This window comes from Gordionus sp. m RMFG-2023, chromosome 1 (assembly GCF_954871325.1).
Source record: "Gordionus sp. m RMFG-2023 chromosome 1, tfGorSpeb1-WG-v2, whole genome shotgun sequence".
NCBI classification, from domain to species: Eukaryota; Metazoa; Nematomorpha; class Gordioida; order Chordodea; family Parachordodidae; genus Gordionus; species Gordionus sp. m RMFG-2023.
Window position 1 is genome coordinate 70,365,874 of NC_088775.1, and position 22,926 is coordinate 70,388,799.

Genomic DNA, 22,926 nt, shown 5'->3' on the forward strand with positions numbered 1-22,926 from the left:
GGAAAAAATCTCGGTGGAATGAATTTTTTTTGGGTCGAACTGGTGGGCCAATAAACAAGTCACTTATAATTATTACACCAAATAAAGAAGAAAAAAATATAATCAATATTATTAAACTTGCTCAAATAATTTAGGGCATGCCGAGCCTGCCTTTATTTCTTTCTAACGACGCCAATGCTAACAATAATATATTTAATATAAACCGTTAAAAGTGTAATCCTTCCCTACAAACCCAAATTTCTGATAAGGAGCAGCGACTCCATTTTCACTTAGATTTATATTTTCGAATATAAGCATTTCGCTATGGCAGCTGCTATAAGCAACGATGTCCGTTTTAATCATGGTTTCGGGACTATCATAAGAGGCAGAACCACAAGCGAGCTCATAATTTCCTGTATCCGGTAAAGTGAATGTAAGGAAAAATTTGTTTAGATGGTTATTCGTAGCAAGGCATGGACCATCGAATTTCGGGAATAATTGTATCGGTGTCTTGTAAAATGATAATACGTTTAGATTTTATTTATATAAATATGTACTATATTTATACTGGCCAATACAATATAAATTTAAACTCTGTCACTTTAAAACCTCAATTTCGTTGACCTTTTAAAAGATAAATATTACATAAGCCTTAATATTTTGCCAAAATATCAGGTTTGGCTCACTTTTCACAAAATCTGGTAGCTCAAATAACATTTGTTTAGCTAAAATCTTAATCTAGATTTTTTAAATCGACTAAATCAAAATTTTTAACAAAACTCCTTTTTGACTATAATTTTATTTAATAGTATATCGTCAGCTGGGTAATAAAATTTGGTACTATTTATTCTAAATATGATTGTTTATAGTTACTACATTTAATTTTAATTTTTTTGATGAAATAAAAAGATGATAGTAAAAAAAAAGTCAGTTATTTCTCATCTTTTTAATGTTATTCTGAGTTGTTTGCATATATTTTTTAAAATCTTTTTGATACAATGTGACAATATATAACTTATTAGTTGTTATAGTTATCCGAATGTCAAACTTTTACTGACTCCTTATATGAATTTATTCGTTTATTAAATGAATAATATATAGATATTTTATCTATAATAAATACAAAGAGACTTACATATAATAGAAATCATTATAAAATTTATTAAAAATTATATCATAAAAATAATGATTTGTTTTTATATATTTCCGCAGGGATATAATTGGTGTTAGAATATATGATTCAGTCCTTTTTTTATAGACGTACAGATATAAGTACTAGAAGTCGGCGGGGCCCACCTTGGGGACCGAGACCTAATAAAATTATTATACGGGATGAGCTAAAAAATCTTTACAAAAATTTCCATGCGCCAGTTCGGTCTGGGTCGACTTCTAATAAGTACCATCTATAATTTTGATTTTACTTTACCCATTAAAACTCACTTTTTTTCAAAACCACCACTGAGATAATGATATATTACTAAAAAGGTAGAATTCTAAAAATATTCAATTACTCTTAAATATTTATTTTATCTTACAACGTAAAATCATATATAATATTATATGTCTATTTAAAATTAAATAAAGTTATTATTTTAAATTCAAATAAAAAATATTGAAAAAAAATATGGACGGCTTTTTTTAATAGAGTTGTAAAATGTTTTTTCGTATATTATGTTTCAAATCAAATATAATTATATAAACTTTTTTTGATTCACCATTTCCCAAATTGTTTAAGGATTTGAGAGAAATTTGTAAATCAGACGGTATCGAAGCAGAGGAAACAATCTCAAATGTACATAAAGTAGATATCTTTGGTTGTATGTCATTAATAAAAAAAAATTTAATTTCATCAATTAAAAAAAATATATATAAATGTCCTTTTCACCATACATAAAAAATATATCAAAAAAGCTACTAATAATTGGATTTAAAAGTTTTGAAAAACATATATTAGTTCTGAGACAGGCAATAAAGAAAACTAAGTCAAAAACAGCTGCTAATTTAATTTAGATTGTTATATATTCTATATAAATCTATCATAACAGTTTATAAAGATTATATACATAAAATCGCGTGAGGGGGGTAGGGGGGATTTAATATTAGCCTGCTAAAAAATATTATCCACTTTAGCAAGCAAATGTTTTTTTAAGCATGCAAAGATCGAAAAATATTAACTTTTTTAGCAAGCTTGAATGATGAGCTAGCGACGTCACTGCCATATTAACAAATAAAATTTGATTTTCCTGGTTATATAATATATAATCTGCCAAAGGGGTTAAAATAAATATATAATATAAAACATCAGTGAATTACAGGCAATGTCTCCTTGTGAATCAATACAACGTTGTCTTGACGCGTGCTTCTGTTGGACGAAGGCATTATTAAACTTGCTATCAAACGTTTTCTGTTTACGATATCATTGCTATTAAAAGCGGTCACTTCGTAATCGGCCGCCGTATCCTGATAACGATACAGTTTTAAAATGAACGGATTTTCCCGCTTTATGGCAACGGTTTCGTTAATTTTTGGCGTACCCTTAGCGGCCTCAAAAGTAGAATTGTGGAGTTTATCAAATTTTATATTATCAATTTTTCCATTTTGATTTGTTGATAAATCATCTTTGTCTAAAAATTTGCTTCCGAGGTTTTGTGCCAAAGTAAAATCAAGATCATCTTTAACTAGGATCGTTTGGTCAACCACATTATTATTATCCAACGATTTTTTCTTATCATTATGAGGAGTACGTTCTTTGTTAACTAATATATTCTTAGCTGGGTCATTCGAACTCGATTTGGCGATCTTAACCTCTTTAAGGATTTTCTCTACATCAACCTTTTTATGAGGTGATTTGTGTCTCATGGTTTGATCAATACCATCGATTTTATTTTCATATGCATCATGTTTTCTAGAATATTCATTAATTGATCTAATGTTAATATCGGTTTCGAAATCACACATATTGTCCTTAATTCCATCATCCTTCCCAAGTTCCATCGATGGTTGTTTATCTTTACACGTCTCTTCGTCGATTGCATGACAATCATTCAAGTTAGAATGACATATTTCTCCGTTAATATTCTCCTCATCAAAATTTAGGTATATGAACTGCAATTTAAAAGGGGAATTGCTGATAGCGCACCCATTAAATTTGACCTCCAAGGTATGGAAATCCTTGATGGGTACAAAAGTCAACAAACATACTTTCTTTAACGAATTTTCCGGATTTTCCCGGTTGCACTTGTTTGAAAGCAATTTAACGGTGTTAGGTATAGAACCGCCATCTATAGATAATTCCAATTGTCCCTCGCCGGCTTTGGGGTCTATACTTATTGGTACATTAAAGGAGTCACCATTTTTTGATATTAGGACTAAAAATTTTGGAAATATTAAGTATTATAATATAAATTGAGAAGAACCCTAGGCTTTAGTGAGTCCTTCATTTTATTTATCTCCCTTCCTTCTTTTTTTTCCTTCCTTTTTAATAAAAACGACATTATAGCAAAAAAATTATTTAAGATTAATCAATCTTTTTTTGTTTGAAACGATCACTCAACAATATTCCTCTCTTTTAGCTTTAAAAATACGCTCATTAATCCTAATTTAAACTTTTATCGTCAATGGGGTAATTATAGTCGTTATTGCCCAGGCATATCGCAGTCGGGTCGAAGGCCTTGAGGAATAATTTATTGACTCTGTCTTTATTTGGCGCGTTACCGTTTTCTTTCATGCATTCGTTAAATGGCAAAGGCAAATAGTTGGGCTGAATAATCTTTTCTTTGGCTTGTTCGCTCAAATCTCTTTCACTGTTAAAATCATTATCCAAGCGTAGCTCCAAACTTAAAGAGTGATTACCTACACTGGATAGCGTGTAATGAATAGAAAATATTCCCATTTCTAAGGGGCTTAAGCGAGTAATTATTGGTTTTGTAATCATTGGGCCTTTTAAATTGTACTCTGTCTCTTGATCCAATTTATCGTGAGAATTCAATGTGTTTAAAGGAAGAATCGGTAGAATATCTATCTGTAAAATTTAAGTTTGGGAAATATTTGATTTAAATTATATAACTGCTGCTATATTATAAATATATTATAAACAAAGTTGAGAATACAAAAATAATTTTTCAAAAAAAACTTTAAAATCTTTGGATTCGAGTGATGGAACGAACGTTTTAATAGTAAAGGACACGGGAGTTTGGATGCGAATCATATTTTTAAGTCCTTTTCCTTCATATTTTATCCTATTTACATTAACAACGGGACATTTGAATGGGTTACCTATGTCATTAAAAAAATATAAATTTTAGTATATCGATATACTAATTCAAAAATTGAGTTAATTTTTTTTAGTATAAAAAACGGTATAAAATCTATGTTAAGATAAAAGTTTGTAATGGGAGGAAAAGAGAAAAATTGAAACATATCTTGGTGGAGTTAAGCGTCATTAAAGGTGACTTTAAGCTAAGAATTTAAAAAAATGGTTTGAATAATAACATTATATGAAGACATAAATATTTTGAGTTGAAATTATTAATAACAAAAAGCTATCTAAAAAACCACTCTAGAATTTAAGATAAAATAAACGTAACCCTAAATAAATTCCCAATGTTTGTGTTATAAATTAAAATATTTATCACTAAGAAAATTATGATAAAATCCCACCTGCAATGACGTCCCCGTTAAATTTGATATCTATGCTCTGATACTTAACTTCACTATCATTCTCGGAATTTAAATCTTTTGTTGGCATATAAGGGTTAATGCGATTGATTTGAGAGGGAACAAAGTCTACCATAAATGTTTTATTTCCGATACTTCTAATGGTTGATTTAGTGGTTCCTTTGTTTATGAGTACCTCTAATTTACCAGGCCCCGAATCTTGGGCTATTACTGTATTACATATAAATTTTAGTAAAAAAAATTTTTTTTAATATTTTTGAAGTCCGCAACTAGCATAGTAAAGTACCGGGTGTAACCTGGTAAGCCGGGCTTAAATTTTATATGCTAGGCCAAAAAAAATAATTATTAATAGATATTTATATGAAAAGTGGCTTTATGTCTTAAATTAAATTTTTAAAAGTAGTTTAAATATAAAAATACTTTTTAAAAATTTAATAAATACGATATACAATTCATACATTTTCTCGGCCTAGATTTTTTAAAGGCAATCAGGTCATAATGTAAAAATATTTTAAGAAAATATCATTATATTGAATTTATTGGTTTAAATTTGGTATCCGAAATTCTGGAAAATTTTTTGCATTAGTTGCCAGGCTTAATTATTTTAGCTCAGCCAAGTTTAATAGCTGATCTGTGCTGATCTCTAATATTTAAAATACTGCATTATTGATTGATTATAGAAAGAAATCAATCAAAAAACCCTATATCATATCATATTAGAGATCTTCATATCCCGGCCCAAAGCCTACCCCAATGCGTCCATTTGCTAGGCATTGAAAATAATGTGATAGAAACTATCTAGATTATATTTACGCCATCTATCGTATAAATAATATTGCTCATATCTTAGCAGATTTTTTTAAGATGTCAAAAAGGCTCATCTTTAATATTTTTTTTGTATTGGTATAGAATGGGAAAATTAATGCTTGGTTAAATTTTATTAAAATAGGGAAAGACCAGGTTTTCTCTATGAGGTTTTTAAATATTGGTCTGCGCAAAAAATGCCTAAAATTATTTAATTTTATTTCCTAAAAAAAATTAAGTCGACCCTTTATTTCAATATTAAATTTATTACTTTTTTTCTTTTTTTTTAAATTTTTAACACTCATTTCTTTTATTTTTTTAAAAATTATATATATTTAAAATAACATGTAAACTATTTGTAAAATAAAATTTATACAAAAACTATATTAAATAAAATAATAATAACATTTAATTAGGTATGATCGGGCCTATTTTCTAATAAAATTTTCATATGGTAAAAATATACCTATAAATTTGTAACTTTAAGTACTGGGATACAATAGCGAACTCACCAGTTGAACTGAGTTTAATATAATAATAATCCTTTTCATTTTTTTTAAATTGATATAATATTTAAATTTAGAATCATTCTATATTATAATTGAAATACCTCAAAATGATTTCATAAGTTTTATATTTCAGATCCTCAACACCTGTGGATCATTTGGACCCCAAGCCCTAAAATTATTCAAAACAATAGGGCAAAGGTTACGCTTAATCACAGATGACCTAAAAAAAGGCTTCTAATGTCGATTACCGCTAAAAGTTATTATAATGAATGCATTACCGCGGATATCATAGATCGCGAAAATATTATAGCGAGGATATGCAATTAGACGGGCAGATTTTTCAGTTGATATTCTCTGTCGAAGGTAGAAGCCTTCTTTTGGGTCATCTGTGATTAAGCGTAACCTTTGCCCTATTGTTTTGAATAATTTTAGGGCTTGGGGTCCCAAATGATCCACAGGTATCTAAGACTACCGGAACAAACAAAACATTATTAAGGTTGCTATATTTGTTTGTTTTTGTGTTTTCGGCTTATGTGATAGAGTTGGAAGAAAAAGATCTGGCAAAACGATCCACGCAAGTATAATCCCAGGCGAGAGGTAGACCTTGGTTCCAAGGGACTAGCGTCATACCATCTGGTCTGGTTTGGTTGTCGGGGCTGAGGCCGGATGGTTCCAGAGTGGAGGGAATATTTGAGGATTTCAAGTTCTGTTGATGATTGAATTGATAGCATGGTGTCTGGGTAATCTGCTTTTGAGAAACGACAGTGAAGGGGGGTGGTGTCCAAGACTATCAATGTGGGTTTCACATAGGGCGCATGATGTGGGTGTTACGATTTTACATCCTAAGCGAAGGCCTATGGCTATTCTGAGTTCTTCGTTGGTTGAAACAAGCCTAGATTAGAACTAGGTACAGTTTCTAACCATTCATATCCTAGATGGCATATGGGTGATGTTGGAATTATTGGACTGGCAGAGGGGTCATATTATTGTCATTATGTATAATTGGGTTAGGGTTTTAGTGGAGAAAGAGCGATGGAGATTTTCTTTGAACAGCTGAAGTGTAAGTAATCAACGCAATGCTGTATCAATGGAAAGTTCCAATCTCTTTGCTTTAGTGAATCTGGATATGAGCGATTTGGGGCATTTTTGCTCCAGAGCTCTAGTGCTGCCGTTAGATGTGGGTCGATATTCAAGTCTCCAAGTGTGTGTCGAAATTTAGCCACTGAGGATAGAAAAGCTGAAATGCTTAGGGATATGGGGGATTGTATGCCTATACCGCATAGCTTTGGTGGAAGAGCGGCTTGCATCCAAGAGGATGATGAAAATTTGATATTTAATATGGATTCGAGAGTATTATTTAAGTGGACTCCGAGGTCCAATAATACCTAAGGGGATGTGAAAATTGTAGATGAACGAAAGGTGTGTAAAATTTTTGGAATGAATAAAAAAAATTTCAGTAAATAGAAAGCCTGGTGAGCGGGTAAATATTTTAGAATATTTTTCATTCTATTAAATTTAGCAAGGAATTCATCTCTAAAATGAAATATAGCTTTTTGCCCTTAATAGGTGAACCTAAATGGGTAAAGTTGGCTTTGTCCATTAAAATAAAATTTTCGGGTGGGCAGTCCGATTCAGAAGGAGAATAAAATTCACACTTATGAGGGTTTAGTGAAAGTCCTGTAATAGGAGCTAAGTGATTTATAATTAATGGAATTTTTATGATATCGTTATAAGGGCCTGCTAGTGTGCCATCGTCTAGGTACCATACATTTAATTTAAGTTCACAATTGGAAGAGATCTCTTTTATAATTAATTGGATGTCTTGGCAGTAGGCCAATTCAAAAATATTTATCGAATAATTACGAATACGAAAAATAAATTATTTGTTTTATCTGAATACGAATAATCATTTATTCGATTCGAATAAAACGAATTTTTCGTAATATTTAATAAATTGTTTAATAAATCTAACATTTGTCATAAAAAAGAATGGGAGGATCTTATAAAAATTAAAGCTATACTATTGCCTTTATATGAAACTACAAATATGGTATGTGGGGAGAATTATCCTACTTATAATTTGGTTATACCTTATTATATTTTAATTCTTGAACATCTAAAAAATGAAAAACCTGGTTTCCATAAATCCTTTAACAATAGTTTCAAAGTAGCAGTGAAAATTTGTTGGGCTATTATAATTTAATTGCCGATGATGCAATAAAAACCACAATATTAGATCCCAGGCTTAAAGTAGAATATTTTAAATCAATATCTCTTAATTATGATATTGATATATCCAAGTTAATGGACAAATTTAAAGAGATTTACAATAGATATACAGGTATTTAATTTACTTCCATTTAAATATGATTTTATTTTATAAGCTCATAATTATAACTGTCAAACAAATAAGGATAAAATTCAACAAAACAGGCTATACATTGTTTTTAAACAAAATAATATTCAACTGTGTGAAATAGATTTTTATCTGAGTGAAATAAGAGCAAAGAGTGATACTGACCCGTTAATGTGGTGGAAGGCAAATGCATATCGGATCCCCATACTCTCGAAAATGGCAAGGGATTATCTATCTATACAAGGAACATCAACTGCTTGTGAAAGGCTTTTCTCAGTTGGAATTGTCAAAAAACCGCATGTCATATAAGGAAGAAAATATAAGAAAAACTCTTTGCCTTAAAAATTGGCTTAAATTATAAATTAAATTAATAATATATATTTTAATTTTGTTTATAACTTGATTATATATTATTTATTATCAGATTATTGATTACATATTATTATAATTTTTTCTGTTTAAAATCAAATTTGTAATAAAAAAATTTGTCAATATATTTAAGTATGATTTATTTTATTAAAAAAATTAATTCGAAATATTCGAATAATTCGAATCGAATATAAATAGTAGATTTTATTATTCGTACGAATTTAAATTATTCTATGAATAATGCACTATTCGATTCTAATTCGTTTTTGAATAGGCCTACTTGGCAGAATAATGCCGGACCTAAAGGGTCTCCTTGTTGGATGCCCTGTTTAGAGAGAATAATAGAATCATTAAATTTTAAGGTGGGTTGATTGTAACATGCAGCGATGTATGTTGTATAATCTGGGAAAGTTTCACAAAAGGAAGGTATAAAATGTTCCCTCCTTAGTGAGTTGAAGGCATTGTGTAGGTCGATTTTGAGAATGCATTGATCATGTGTGTTATGGAGGATGACACGTGTCGAGTGGGATGCAGCCTCACATCCTCCAGGAACATTAAAACCAAACTGGTTTGGTTGTAGTAGAATGGATAGGTTAGATTTTATACGGGAGCAAATTATTTTGGAAATGATTCGCCGGAAGAGTGACCCTATTGCAATAGGCCTGATGTCCCCATTGGTTTTATTTAAGGATATTAAGCGGGCTCCAAAAATGATTGGCTGAATGAGATTAGGTATATTATTATGAAAGATATGATTAAGCAATATGGTGAATTGTGTAAGTATGTTTTGATATAGGGGTATAGTTGGTTTAATTATATCTTGGAGATAAATGGCTCAAAAGCCATCGATGCCTCCTGAGGAAACTTTTTTGAATGTCTTTATTGCTTCCAATATTTCCATCTCGGTTAGTGGAATGGGATTATTAGATAGTGGAAGGATGATATGTGAAAAATCTTGAGGATGTTTAGATTGCATGGCCATGAGAGTTATATCATTATTGGGGGCCATAGTATCACTTGAACAGGCTATGTTGATAGCTGAATTTACATTGCATAGGTTTATTTTATTTTCAATAAGTTTGGCCTTTTTTTTATTTGTCAAAAGCCTATTGGAATATCAAAATAACTATTATCATTTGAATTTAATGTTTTTTGATGCTTTGTTTTAAGTTTGATTTTGATGTTGGAAGATGTAGATTTAAATATATAAATGATAATAATTTAATCCAATTATCTAAGCTTTTAATATTTTAATTTAGGGTGGTTAAAATAGCTAAAAAAAATTGTGAAAATATAATTCTGGCACCTTTTGGTATACGAGCTATTGTGGGGGGGGGGGACTTTCTTTCATAAATTTTTCTAGCCATTCTTGTGCCTCAGCAATAAAGGTTGAATTAATGTTATTATCTGGGCATGAATATATAAAGGGATTGTTTCTGTGTTGAAGGTATTGTTGGAGCTTGTAGGTATTGGTTCCAAATTAATACCATTAATAAGAGCAGGATAATAAGGAGGCATAACAGGTTCATTGTTGTTAAAGAAAGTACCTGATGAAGGGCATCTGTTGGCTCGTTTACCATGACAAATAATTTTATTTCCTTTTGTTAAGGAAACATTCTTAAAGCATGAGGGGCATATCACCATGGTTCATATTATTGTTATGTATGATTATGTTTAAAGGTTACTTTATATTGAAAGATTCTTGATATACAAAACAAAACTTATCTAAAATTCAATCAGGGACAGCTGGTGGATTGATGAAAAATGCTTATAAGCATGTAGTTTTTAATCAATCATTAATTAAATGGAAAACGAAATTCATATAATAAATCCGTTTTTATGTTTCTACCCCTGATATCTTCAAAAGTAAAATAGCTAGAGGGGTCATCCAAAAATCATGACTTTTTGATCGCGTTCTAATAAATTCCTGGAAAAACCCCGGAAAATAAACTTCCGAAAAAATAATTCCCAAAAATATGACCCATATTAATATAAATAATAAAAATTAACTTTTAAAAGTAGTTAATTTTCCAAGAACACAGAATCTGGAAGGTTGATATATAACTTTTGATGCATCGTAAGTTTTGAATGGCAAGCAAGCCTTCGAGAGCATATCATTTTCGTTGGGTAACAATCCATTATTATTACTGTCTTTGAAACATATATCTTTACCAGTATACCTCATGTGTATTAGGTGTTCGCCTTTATTGAAAGTATTTTATTGAGTTAAATATCAAATCAATATTGTAAAATAGCTAGGATTATGCTAAGGGAGGAGCACAATTAGGTTGTTTATAATTTTATTTGGTTATGCTAAATTTCCTAAAGAATAGTTTCGGGCTTATACTTTGTTTATTATAAAAATCTATTACTCAAAATTCTGAATTATAGTTATTATTTATAAAAATTATTAACTTTTACTTATTTTTCTTTCAAATTATTGTTTATAGTGATATATTTATATATTTTGGGTAAGGAAGGGGGGGGGGGGTGTGTGTAAAAGGAAAATCTTTATTAACTTACAATATTTACGGGAACAATTTCCGAAGGAGAATAAAATTTCCTCTTGCCAACCCTCCCCCCAATCCACGCCTTTGATATACCATATGGTCTACAAAATATGTGTTAACATTAATCATTTATACAAATTAAATAAATCTGACCTATTTCTAACGTCTTAAAAGTTATCGTATATTCCTGTGAGTATACGCAAAAGTTTAAATTCTTATCGATATCGCGAGGATATGTATATTTATTCCTGAAATCATGCATATTTATGGAGTTGGTTTCGATTTTGTTAACATCGCAGGGAATAGAATAACCTTTTGATAACGTGGGCGCTAAGATATATTTATTTAAAAATGCATTAATATATTTGGGTATAATGATATCAAGTGCCAAAAATAAAATTTATTGTTTTATTTTAAATGAATAGGCTAAGACATATATTATTTTTAAGATATCTAGGCGATTGATTTGCTTTTATTATCTTGATTTTCTTTCTTTCTAAACGTTTTTTATAAAAATGTAAATTAAACAATTGGTTGTTTTTAATTATATTGTCTTTCCCCCATTCTCTCTTAATCTTAACGCTTCTTGATTATTATCGTCACATCATCAGTTTTATAACGTTTTTCATCTTTACAAAGGGTTAGTCTATGTTTTGGCAGCACGAGCTCTCCAAAGTTTTCTATCAAATACCTCTGACATTCAGCCACTAAATCTAGTAAGTTGTAAATATTTTTCATAACCTTTGTCCAGGCCTCTTTAAGCCTTTACCTACCTATTTCCAACAATGTAATTTTATTAACAACGGATTTTTTATGATGGACATATCCTGCCTACCTCAGTAGATGTATGCGCAAAAATCAAAAATAAGCAAAATACTCATATTTCCCCTAAACTCTAACACACCTTTTTTAGCCTTTTAACTTGTCTGCTATCCATCTTATCATTATATTTTCAGTTCAGTCTATTTTAATGTTAGCCTCTTTTATGAGGTATGTTCCACCATATGTTCTAGGCGATCATCTTAATTGTAAATACGTCCTTTATTTTTAGCAGGCACATGTTTGTTGGTTGATGGGAGGCAACTCAGGAAATTTAACTTAAAAAATGTCTGGGAAAATTCTATTCAGTTTCGTGTATGTGAAAGCTGGATTCATGTTAACATGTATAGATTTTACCTGCCAGAGACATGTTAACTTAATAACATTGCACTAGTAAACAATATTTTTAACTGACCACCAAATCCAGTATGTGAATCAGTTTAGTTAAGATGGTATGCTTAATACTTTATTTAGACAATGCTAATCTCTCTGTCACCGTAAGAATTTTATGTGGTTGGCAAAAATTCCATGAGATGGCTCCCATCATAACCTAATGTGTCTTTTAAAATCAAAGAATATTAGTCCAGCTATAATATATTATACGGAGATATGGTCCATAAAAGTAGCTACCATATAAATCATAGATATGACAAAGGGATTGAAAGACTAAAAAATTATAAGTTAGGTATCGTGCCGATTTTTGGTCTTAAGTGGGGAGGCCAGGTTGAATGACATGCACGGATTAGTTAAGAAAATAACAATGTTGGAAAGAGGGGACAAGAGGTAAACAAATTTGATAAAGGTGTATGGTATTGATTCATGAATTTAATTTTCCTTCATTTAAATGATACATTTTAATTTTATAAAATTAAAAGTAATGAATTTGTTGATTCATACTTTCGATACTGATTTGTAGCAATTTGTCGTCTAGCGGTTCGTGATATGATATCAAGGCAAACTTATATTTAACAGTTTTATTGACGGGAATCAAATGTGGTACTTGGTCTAAAACACAAAATAAAACCTCCTCATTCCGATTCGTAGCATACTTAGTTTTATAATTCTTCTCGTTTTCAAGAGCGTGAACACTTTTAATGGCATCAAACCCATTATTCATATGTTTTTCCTCTACTAAATTTCCATTCATATCATACCCAATCATTGTCGTATCTTCGATAGGATTATGATGATGCCTTTTATTCTCATTTGTTGGCTCGGAAATTTTATCCATTATTTTGCTTGTATCCAATTTTTTAATCTTTTCCATATTATTATCAGCTTTTAAAGCATTTTTTGTAGGAAGATTGGCAAGGATGGGACTGGTAACAAAATTGTTTTTAAGGCCCTGAAAATCAATGCTCCATTCCTTTTCTTTAAGGTCATTTTCTTTATTCATGCTGAAAATATTTTTATCAATATCTCGATTAATTACCATCATCTCTTGATCATTTTGAAAGAATTTTAGACATTTGGGTACTGGTTTGAGTTTGGGCTTGGCCAATATTTGAGCCTTTAATGGGCACGGTTGAGAAACGAAAGGTTGAGATGGTGGGATTTTTTTGAGATCTTTTTTGATGATCTTAAATCTTTGCACTAGGTAATAAAAAAATAAGGAGTAATATATTTATATTTTTTGTTCGTATTAATTTATATCAGAGACCTGCAGCCGTATTTTAATTTTTTAAATATACCCTGGCCGGGCCGTTTATTTTAAAACCAAATATTTGAAATCGCCATTATTAGCTATAAAAATCAAAAATATATTTTTAAAAAATCTGGGCCGGGCCTGAAAATTTTTTTTAAAAAAAAAACCCGGACCGGGCCGAACGTAATTTTTGAAAAAGAAATCCGGGCCGGGCCGGGCCGTACAAATGGTGCCTATGCAGGTTTCTGGTGTATATTAAAACTAATAAATTGTCAATGAGAATTAAATGAATACTTTTTGATACTTTTACATATTATGAATTGAATTTAGATTTACAATAAATTAATATATTGTACTCAATTCATCGTTGAGAAATCTTTTTTTCAGAATATTAGAGTCCAATTTTAAAAACTGGGATACGTACATCATCATATAAAAAGAATTCAGTTTGCCCATCTTCAGTTCGCGACCATTAATGATAGGCTTAATTCCAATTTCTTTGGCTTTTATTATACCTTTGAGTTAAATTAATTAAATTTTTTTATTAATTATAATTGTTCTGAGACTATAATAATCATCTCATTCAGGAGCGTCACTAGCTTTTACAATCTCAGGGAACTCAAAATTTTTTTTAAAATTATTTCCAAAATTACCTTGCCAACATTATCCAAAATAACCTTTTTTTTAGCTAACTTACCCTCCTAATAGTATAAAAAATGGGGCTCTTCTAATTTTTCAGGGGGCTCGAGAACCTGCGCCCCCCACCCACACTAGTGACGCTACTGATCTTATTCATATAAACAATTTCTCCAATTCCATAAGCGTTTATCTTATACGGCTATTATTTATTTCGTATTTTATTCAAAAATATCGGTATTTTTATAAATATTTTTCGGCATACAACAAAATTGTCAGTATTTAATTAATTTTACCTCTTTAAATAATATATCCGTATCTGAGGGCTAGGTCAGTGTTATAATAATTTGCCAATTAATATATAACTTTTCTTCAGTATTTTAATTCATTTGTCAATACATATATTTTTTTTATCCTTTATCTTTATTATATTACCAGTGAAATGAGTGTATTATTTAAATTAAGTAATCAGTAAAAAAAATAAATTCATTATTTAAATTTTAAGATTTTTGATATGAAATTAAATGAATAATTACTATAAAATTTCTAATTTTTCAAAATTGACACAAAATTTATTAGAGTGTAGATATTATTTGATTTACAATATTAAATAACAAAAACGCTACTTTACGGATTAAATATTATAAATACATTTTCTTTTAATTTTAATTATTTTTACGTGATAAGCTATATTAAGCGCCCAACCCTATATTTTATATACAATCAAACTGGGAAAATAAATTAAGGGAAGCAATTATAATTAACAATAATTACATTTTAAAAAAATTTAAGCCATCTATTATTAGATTTTAAAAAAATATTACTAATTTATTTTTTTTATTAATTTAATTTTAACAACTTGTTTTTATTATAAGAAAATAAAGCAAAACTTATTTATAGTGCATAAATAAATTTTACCTGCAAAATTAGCAGTCTACCTAGGCATTTGCGGTTTTAATCAAATCACCAACCCTATCCACCCTGACCTCGTCCAAGAGGTTGATTTCAGAAATTATTTTGTCCCGTTAGGACAGGATCCAGAATCCATAATCCTCTGAGCATCAATTGGCATGAGAAATTTGCAAAAAAAGCATGCATTGTTCTTAAACGTTCAATGGCCTCTATCACTAGCCATATTCGATATTATAAAAAAACACGATTTTTTCGTTACTAGGCAAATTTTTTACTGATTAAATTTCTTTTTTTACTGATCAAAAAATATTGACCAATTTTGTATTTAATACCGATATTTTATTATTAATAATGGGCAAATATTTACTTTATAATGGTAAAATTGAAATAAAATACGAAGTTTGTTAAAAATACTAAAGGTTTGTTTTCCTAAAATTGTTAGAAGTGGAGTTACAATAATAATGATAAATTTTAAGACTGCTGACAACTTTCAAACATGATAATAGAGCAATATGAATTATTATTTTTTACATTCGTCCAATTTGGAAAAGACTTGATTCTTAAACAAACGGTTATTTTCGGCAAAAGTTTTATCGATATCCTTGTTGATATCCAGCAAATAATGATTCGAAAATGAATTTATCAGTTCTTCAAGCAATATGCCGTCGCTCCAGTCACTCTGAATAATTGTATAATAAAATATATATTATTAATATTTTAACTTAGAATGTCATGTCATTACCAAGATCGGCATAGCTTTTTTTTAGCTAATATAGTGGGACATCATTTTGCCGCTCAAATATTAATTTTTGGAAAAACACAAAATTTTAAACTTTTATTTTTCACTAAATTTTATATAAAAATTATGGTTACATTTGAATTGAAACATATAGTATAAGTATAAAATAAAATTGGGGAATATTTAATTGTAAATTATATCTTTTAGATCTAAGCTTTTGGGAGCAATTGAATATTTCAAAACTTCTCTTGGGCCATCATTTTTATTTATATAAGAGCCTATTTTTAGTTCATCAAATAATAACACTGAATCAAGATCATTATCTTTTCCATGTATAAATCTATCCTCAATGGCTTTGAAATTCTCAAAAAGAACATTATCTGGTGTATTATATGTAATATACATGCAATTTATATAGAATGACAACACATTCACTAAGATAGGCTTAAGTTATGGGTTGGGTTTAATTTTGAAACTTAAATTTATTTTATATAATCCATATTCAAATTTCTTACTAAATTAAACTTGATTTGCCCGAATGATAGATATTATTTATAAAAACATTTCCATATAAATTTAAAATACAAACAATTCCACTATGGCATACAAAGAAAAATGTATATAATTTTCAAATTAAACCACTATTTTTTTTAATATTATAAATTTTTGTACCAAACGTTTAATGTTCTCTTTAATAATAAGGCGTAAGTTTATTTTCCCAATATTTCACAAATAAAAATGAATAGAAAATATATACTCTACTGCATAATACAGCAATAGAATAGCATTCATTAAAAAAAACAAGATAAAAATTTATTTTAAATTATTTTGGGCATACTGCAAAATTGGTTATAGGTTTATCCGGGTCCAGCTTTTCATTGACCCATTTTAACAAATTGGAATACGCTGGTCCTGACTGATATCGAATCTGGTTGGCCCCATTTCGACCATTTTCTGTGTTGTCCGGGTGAAGCGATTTGGTAAAATAAGCCAAGTAAGTTATCATAGCCCTGTAATCCATGCCTTCGGTACTACTCATTTTAACGTCCCCTATAATATTAGGAATGTTAAAGAGAGTCTCGGCTTTTTTAGCGCTTTGATTGAGTAGAGTTAGATCGTCATTTCTGTATAATGTATCATAGATAATTGCAAGTAATTATAACAATTTCTCAAAATCATAGTCAATTTATATTCTAACTAATATAATTAACTTACCACATACGTGCAATCAGGAGTTTTCCAAAGGGGGAAGGGATATTTGGTGGCCTTTATCGTAATAACTTTCATTAGATGGGTTTTGGCCAGGGATCCAAACCGAACCTGAATATTAAACCGCTAAAAACCGGTATTTTTATAACCTAAACCTCTAAAAAAAATTTCTAGCCGAACCTGAACCGAACAGCTAAAATGCCTCTGAACCGGTTCGAGTCTCATAATTTTATGATTATAAAATAATGTGTAATTACTAGTAGTATATTGCAAAAATTTTAATTATATTCAAATTGTTTTAAAAATTATTATCAATCACATTTGATTGATAAACGTCAATCATAATTTTTATAAACTTTAGTATATTGCCATTTTACAACATTTTTTAATATTTTAAGCTTATAAATTATAATGCCTAGAAAAAAATTAAATCTAATATATAAATTATTTACATATAGTATTATAAATAACACATCAAATCTGATATCATACTGGCAATGCCAGCTACCTAAGTTAGTGTGGAAAAATGTTTTTCAACAATTAAATTTATATTATCTCCTTATAGATGTAATTTGAGTGAGACGAATTTTGAAAATATATTAATTGTGCGGCTTAATAAAGAAAATTTTAAGTAATTGTTCATATTAAAATTAATCATTGATATATTTATTTGTTATATTTATAAATTAAATATTATTTTATAATGTGTAAATAATAAAAATGAAGGTTTTTATTATAATTATGAAATAAAAAAAATTTTTCCTTATACATAATCCTATAAGGTTTGAATACAAAAGTGTTCAAACCGGTGTTTATAGGTTCGAACCGAACCGATATTTTTATTTTTGCGAACCGAACCTGAATCTTGAACCGTTATTTTTATCCGAACCTGAACCGAGCCGATATTCGTTTCGGTTTGGATCCCTGGTTATGGCCTGCATTTTTGCAGGGCTTTAACAGAATAATTTTTTTAAATTTAGCTTATTCTTTTCTTTTTTTAAATTTTGTAATGATATATTGTATTTATTTTATTTAAGAAGGGATAGAGAAGGGTGGAAGGCAATGGGTATATAGGGGATAATTTATACAGGTTAAAATGATAAACTTGCAAATTCACGTTGACTATGCCTATGAATTACCATTATAATTTATATGTTTACTGATAACTTATTTTATTTTTCCTAAAATACGTAAGATAAAAAAAATACATGTTCTTGTTCCGCCATAATTTTATTCAAATTTGACATTATATATTAATAAACAATATAATTGGTGTAAAGATGTACATAACGTTCAGCTATATTGATCATATTAAATATATAATATTAGATAACATCATAAAAAAAATCACAGTTTTTGAGTGGCGTATGTGACTCAAACGCTAAATACCTAATTGAGGAAGCCCTATAAGTTTCAATCATTCCAGGTGGTTTAGATTTTTCCTTAAGTTTATCAAGGTATTTCTGTGCTATGGGATGTGTATATAGTTAATTATAAGCCAGAGTATGATTCACTAAGTATCGTCATTGTAACGCACTGCCTTTTCGGGCTGCAAGAACAGAGCTATACAGAATTCTTCTCATGTCCCTCAAACTGGCGGTTTTCAAGGGGGTTATATGATGCAAAAATCATCCACCAATTTTTGGGCCAGGCTGCAGTAATGTCCATTTATCCCCGGTCTCTTTTGATGCATAATTTAATTTTATGTTGTTAAAGTGGTTGGCTTAATTAAGGTATGTTAAGGTTAAGATTTGGGTGAATGGAATATGACAGACCAATGTTAATTTATAAGGGGTTTCATATTTTAGGAGTTAGTTTTATATAGGTTACTTAATGTTTGGACATAATATCAGGGTTTTCAATTAGCTTTAGTTTTTATGAGTTTTTTTATAGACCTTTTGTTGTTATTTAATTTGATGAATTATTTCTTGCTTAAGTTTAAACTTAGAACATCTTATGTGGTTTTATCTAGCCGAAGTGATTTATAACCATCGATTAAGTGGGTCGAAGCTATATTGTGGTGATGGTTACAGAAGCTAGATAGTTTTGTTAGGGTAATATGTGTTGAACATTGTTAATTCTTTTTATAACTTTTGTTCGATATTATCTTGAATCTATTAATGTTTGTACCTTTTTAGCTTGAGCTTTATTAGCATCCCAAGTATCGCTGCCATATAATAAGACCAGAATCTGAAGCAGAATATTCTGATGCGGGTTTTAATATCTTATTCGAACCAAAACTTTGTAATATTTTTTTATAGACTATTTTGACATTCTTTATTTTGGCTTTTATTTTTCCGTTAGTATTTCTATTATTATTTATGCTTGCTCTTAAGTAGTCGTTTTTATTACCTTTGTGTCTAATGTAAGGTTGTCTATGTGTACCCTCTGTGATGATATGGATAGTTTTGTTGGAGTTTAATACTTAATCCAGCCTTTGAGCTGTTGAGACTTGAGATCACTTCTGATTTTGCGATTAGAACTAGGTCATCAGCATAGAAGATGAATTCTGGTATTGGTTGCGCTGAAGGATGTTATTCTTGATTGTATCAGATATATATTTGTTCATGATCACATTGAAAAGAATAAGTGAACACAGCCTTATTTTACTCCTAAATTTACTGTAGAGAAGAGGGTAAAGGGAATTATTTGTTCAATTTCAAATTTAGTGAATGAATGATTGTAATAAAATTTCAATTATATTTTTCTCAATCACATTCAAAAAGAGTACCTCATATATTCAAAATATTTGAACTTTTCGAAGTTAATAAGACATAGAGTTATTTAGAATTTTTAGGGCAAATATGGGTTTCAAAATGTTTTTTATAGGGCGGTAAGTATAAATGGTTAACCCTACAGACTTTATGTAGTATAAAAATCTATTTTTTAAAAGATATAAAGATCTTTGATACAACGGGCATCAGAGTGGTGGCACTGTAATCATTGAAGTAGGAAGGATTAGCTCTTTTGAAAAATAATTATTAAAAATTTTGAAATAGACGCCTTTCTATGGCTAAACTCATACAAAGGTAAGAAATAAGATATAATATTAAAAATGGGTTTCATTGCAAATTGCGATATATTAACTAAAGTCGTATATACCCACATAATGGAGGATGTGTATACTAAAAAATATTTTTTTATAAAAAAAACCAAAACAGAAAATTATACTAATTAATCCCAAAATTAATAAAGAAAATAAGCGTAGTGGCATATCGGATTACGGACGCATTAATTAACGATATAAATATATATTAACAATTATTATAATTTATAAAATTTACCATTAACATGATAGATTTACATATACAAATATAATTTAAGAAAACTGATCTATTAGGATATTTAATCAATTCTATTTACAACAATCACCATAAGGCGCATTAAATGATTTATAATATATAAAATTGGTATATCATGTATTTTTTTTAAAAATAAATGTAATGTTAAAAACTAGGTTACCTTTCTATGTAATGTGTAAATAAATTAAAAATTTGAACAAAAATATATTTAAAAAAATGTTGTGTAATGTTGAAAGTAAATATTAAGAATTTAAAAATAAAAAAATTAGTACAAAGAGCGATTTACAAATCAAAATTTGAATAAAAAATAAATCTTATAATTGAATTTAGGCGACGTCCAAATTTAATTGCTAATAAATAAAATAATTAGCGAAACTAAATAATTAGCGAATTACCAAAACTATATTGAATGGTATAAGGAATGTAAGTTTATTTTGTAGAAATTAGAGTAAGAAAAAGATTCAATAGCGTAGTTATAAAAATTTTACTGTTAAAAAAATAACGGTAATCAAGTTAGGAAAGTTGTTAAGAGAACAAAAAACAATCAAATTTGAACAGCCTTAAATAGAAAATAAAATAGAAAATAATGCATTAATGGTTAAGGTTATTATATATTTTAAAAAAACTTAGCCTGATCCCTTAAAATAAAATACAGACTAGCCTACCCCGTTAGCAAAATATAAATTATGATAATAGAAAAAATTAATTATATGCATACCCCTTTAATTTTTTCATTATTTTCCAGGAAGAATTTTTGCTTTGGCACCATTCGATCAGAGCACTAATTTATTTTTTAAATAAAATATTAAATATATACATTCGTAGGTAAATAAAGACAAAGCATTAAGGCCAATTTGAATTTAATATAAGTAGCAGTACTATTTGCACATCCCAGCCAGGATTTAAAAAAAAAAATTTCGGCCCGGTACTTTTAAAAAATTTCTTTAGGCCCGGTCCGGGTATATTTAAAAAAATTGAATAGGCCCTACCCGGGTAGTCTCTGATAAGAAGTAACTGTTTGGAAATATATTATAAAATCAAACGATAAAAATGTTTATAAAAGCTAAAATGTGTCATTGTCAATATATTGACTTGGAATAATAAAATAAATTATTCTAATTTCATTATTGGATGTCAGGCTAATTGTTTTACAACTAAATCCTCCAAATGAGTCGGCCTGTTTGATGAGATCCTTAATTAACATCACTAGATTGATCTAATGGATAAAATTTTGGAGTTATTACTTAATAAAATAACCTATGGTTGATTTTTTACCTTGTTAGAGGAGTATCTTTTATTTTTTTAAAACTCTTTAAGGGTTATTAAGATATAAAACTTCTTTTACATCACCCAAAAAAATTCAAAAAAAGATGTAAATTTCTCTCATTCTCAAATGGTTTGGGTCAAAGGGATATAATATTTTTAAAAAATAAATTTATAAAAACTTTAGTCGTGCCCCATCGACCCAATCGGAGTCGAAATTTTTGGTCTTGAAGTCGGGAAGGATAGAATTTATGCAAATCAAAAAGTTATGGATAATTTGATCATCAGTTGGGATATGGACGTAATTAGGGTGAGAATGTAGTATATGATACCTAACTATAAGGTTCCATAGTATATCTGGAACTATGTCGATATTTCCTGGGCTGAGGATGTCTTGACAAGCTAAAATTTGTTAAAATAAATTGAAAATTTGTAAAAATGTTTACAATTTAATAGAGTAAATTGTGACAAAAGCTGAAGACTACCACTTTTACTATGGGATTATTCTTAAAATAGCAGCTTAAATTTGGAAAAAACTAATATAAATTAAGACACCTTATGTTTAACCATTACCCAACTAATTCACCAATATGAAGAGGATAATTGAGATTCCAATTTATAAATATGAATTACTACTATGCGTACTGGAGGGTTGGGGTCAAATTTTTTATAAATTGAAAAAATATCTATTAATATTAGATTTCCGGGTTTTAAACGTATTTTTAGAGTGAATTAAGAATAATTAAAATATTTATAATCTAAAAGAAACTCAAAATATAATTTAATAACTATTTAAGGATGGATAATTTAATTTCATTTTAATTTCTTTATTCATTTTTTTTAAGATGTTTATTAAATGTCTAATTTTTGCAGTTAAAAAGCCTAGGATTAGATCTAACAGTTTGAATTAAGATCACAATTAGATAGAACAAATAAAATAAATATGCAAAAATCAGAGGGTTGAATAAGCCATTTTTAAAGGAAAAATATTTGTACTCTTTTAATAAACAGCTTTTAATAAATGTATAAGAATTGATTTTTAAGTTATTCTCATAGATTATATATTAATAGACAGCGACTTGTTCAAAGTAAAGTGAACAAAGAAAGAGAAAAGTTTATAAAGTTTAGATGCTGTCACCCATCCACTAACCTCAAATTCCATTCTTCACTGAAATTATTTTATGAAGTAAAATAATC

The 22,926-nt window shown here is 28.8% G+C and overlaps 1 protein-coding gene across 1 annotated transcript in view; it reads right to left on the reverse strand.

Moving 5' to 3' along the window:
• Positions 1 to 22,926, reverse strand: part of LOC135929328 (uncharacterized) — an 85,061-nt gene that overhangs the window by 43,906 nt on the left and 18,229 nt on the right. Inside the window, exons 2-15 of the mRNA XM_065465865.1 lie at positions 21,912 to 22,131; positions 21,185 to 21,247; positions 16,794 to 17,079; positions 15,748 to 15,895; positions 14,025 to 14,183; positions 12,921 to 13,616; positions 11,358 to 11,534; positions 10,705 to 10,896; positions 4,639 to 4,866; positions 4,112 to 4,254; positions 3,586 to 4,000; positions 2,293 to 3,347; positions 1,681 to 1,788; positions 204 to 489 (exon numbers count right to left, since the gene is read on the reverse strand). Coding sequence (XP_065321937.1) covers positions 204 to 489; positions 1,681 to 1,788; positions 2,293 to 3,347; positions 3,586 to 4,000; positions 4,112 to 4,254; positions 4,639 to 4,866; positions 10,705 to 10,896; positions 11,358 to 11,534; positions 12,921 to 13,616; positions 14,025 to 14,183; positions 15,748 to 15,895; positions 16,794 to 17,079; positions 21,185 to 21,247; positions 21,912 to 22,131 — 4,176 coding nt within the window. The remainder of the gene's footprint in view (positions 1 to 203; positions 490 to 1,680; positions 1,789 to 2,292; positions 3,348 to 3,585; positions 4,001 to 4,111; positions 4,255 to 4,638; positions 4,867 to 10,704; positions 10,897 to 11,357; positions 11,535 to 12,920; positions 13,617 to 14,024; positions 14,184 to 15,747; positions 15,896 to 16,793; positions 17,080 to 21,184; positions 21,248 to 21,911; positions 22,132 to 22,926) is intronic.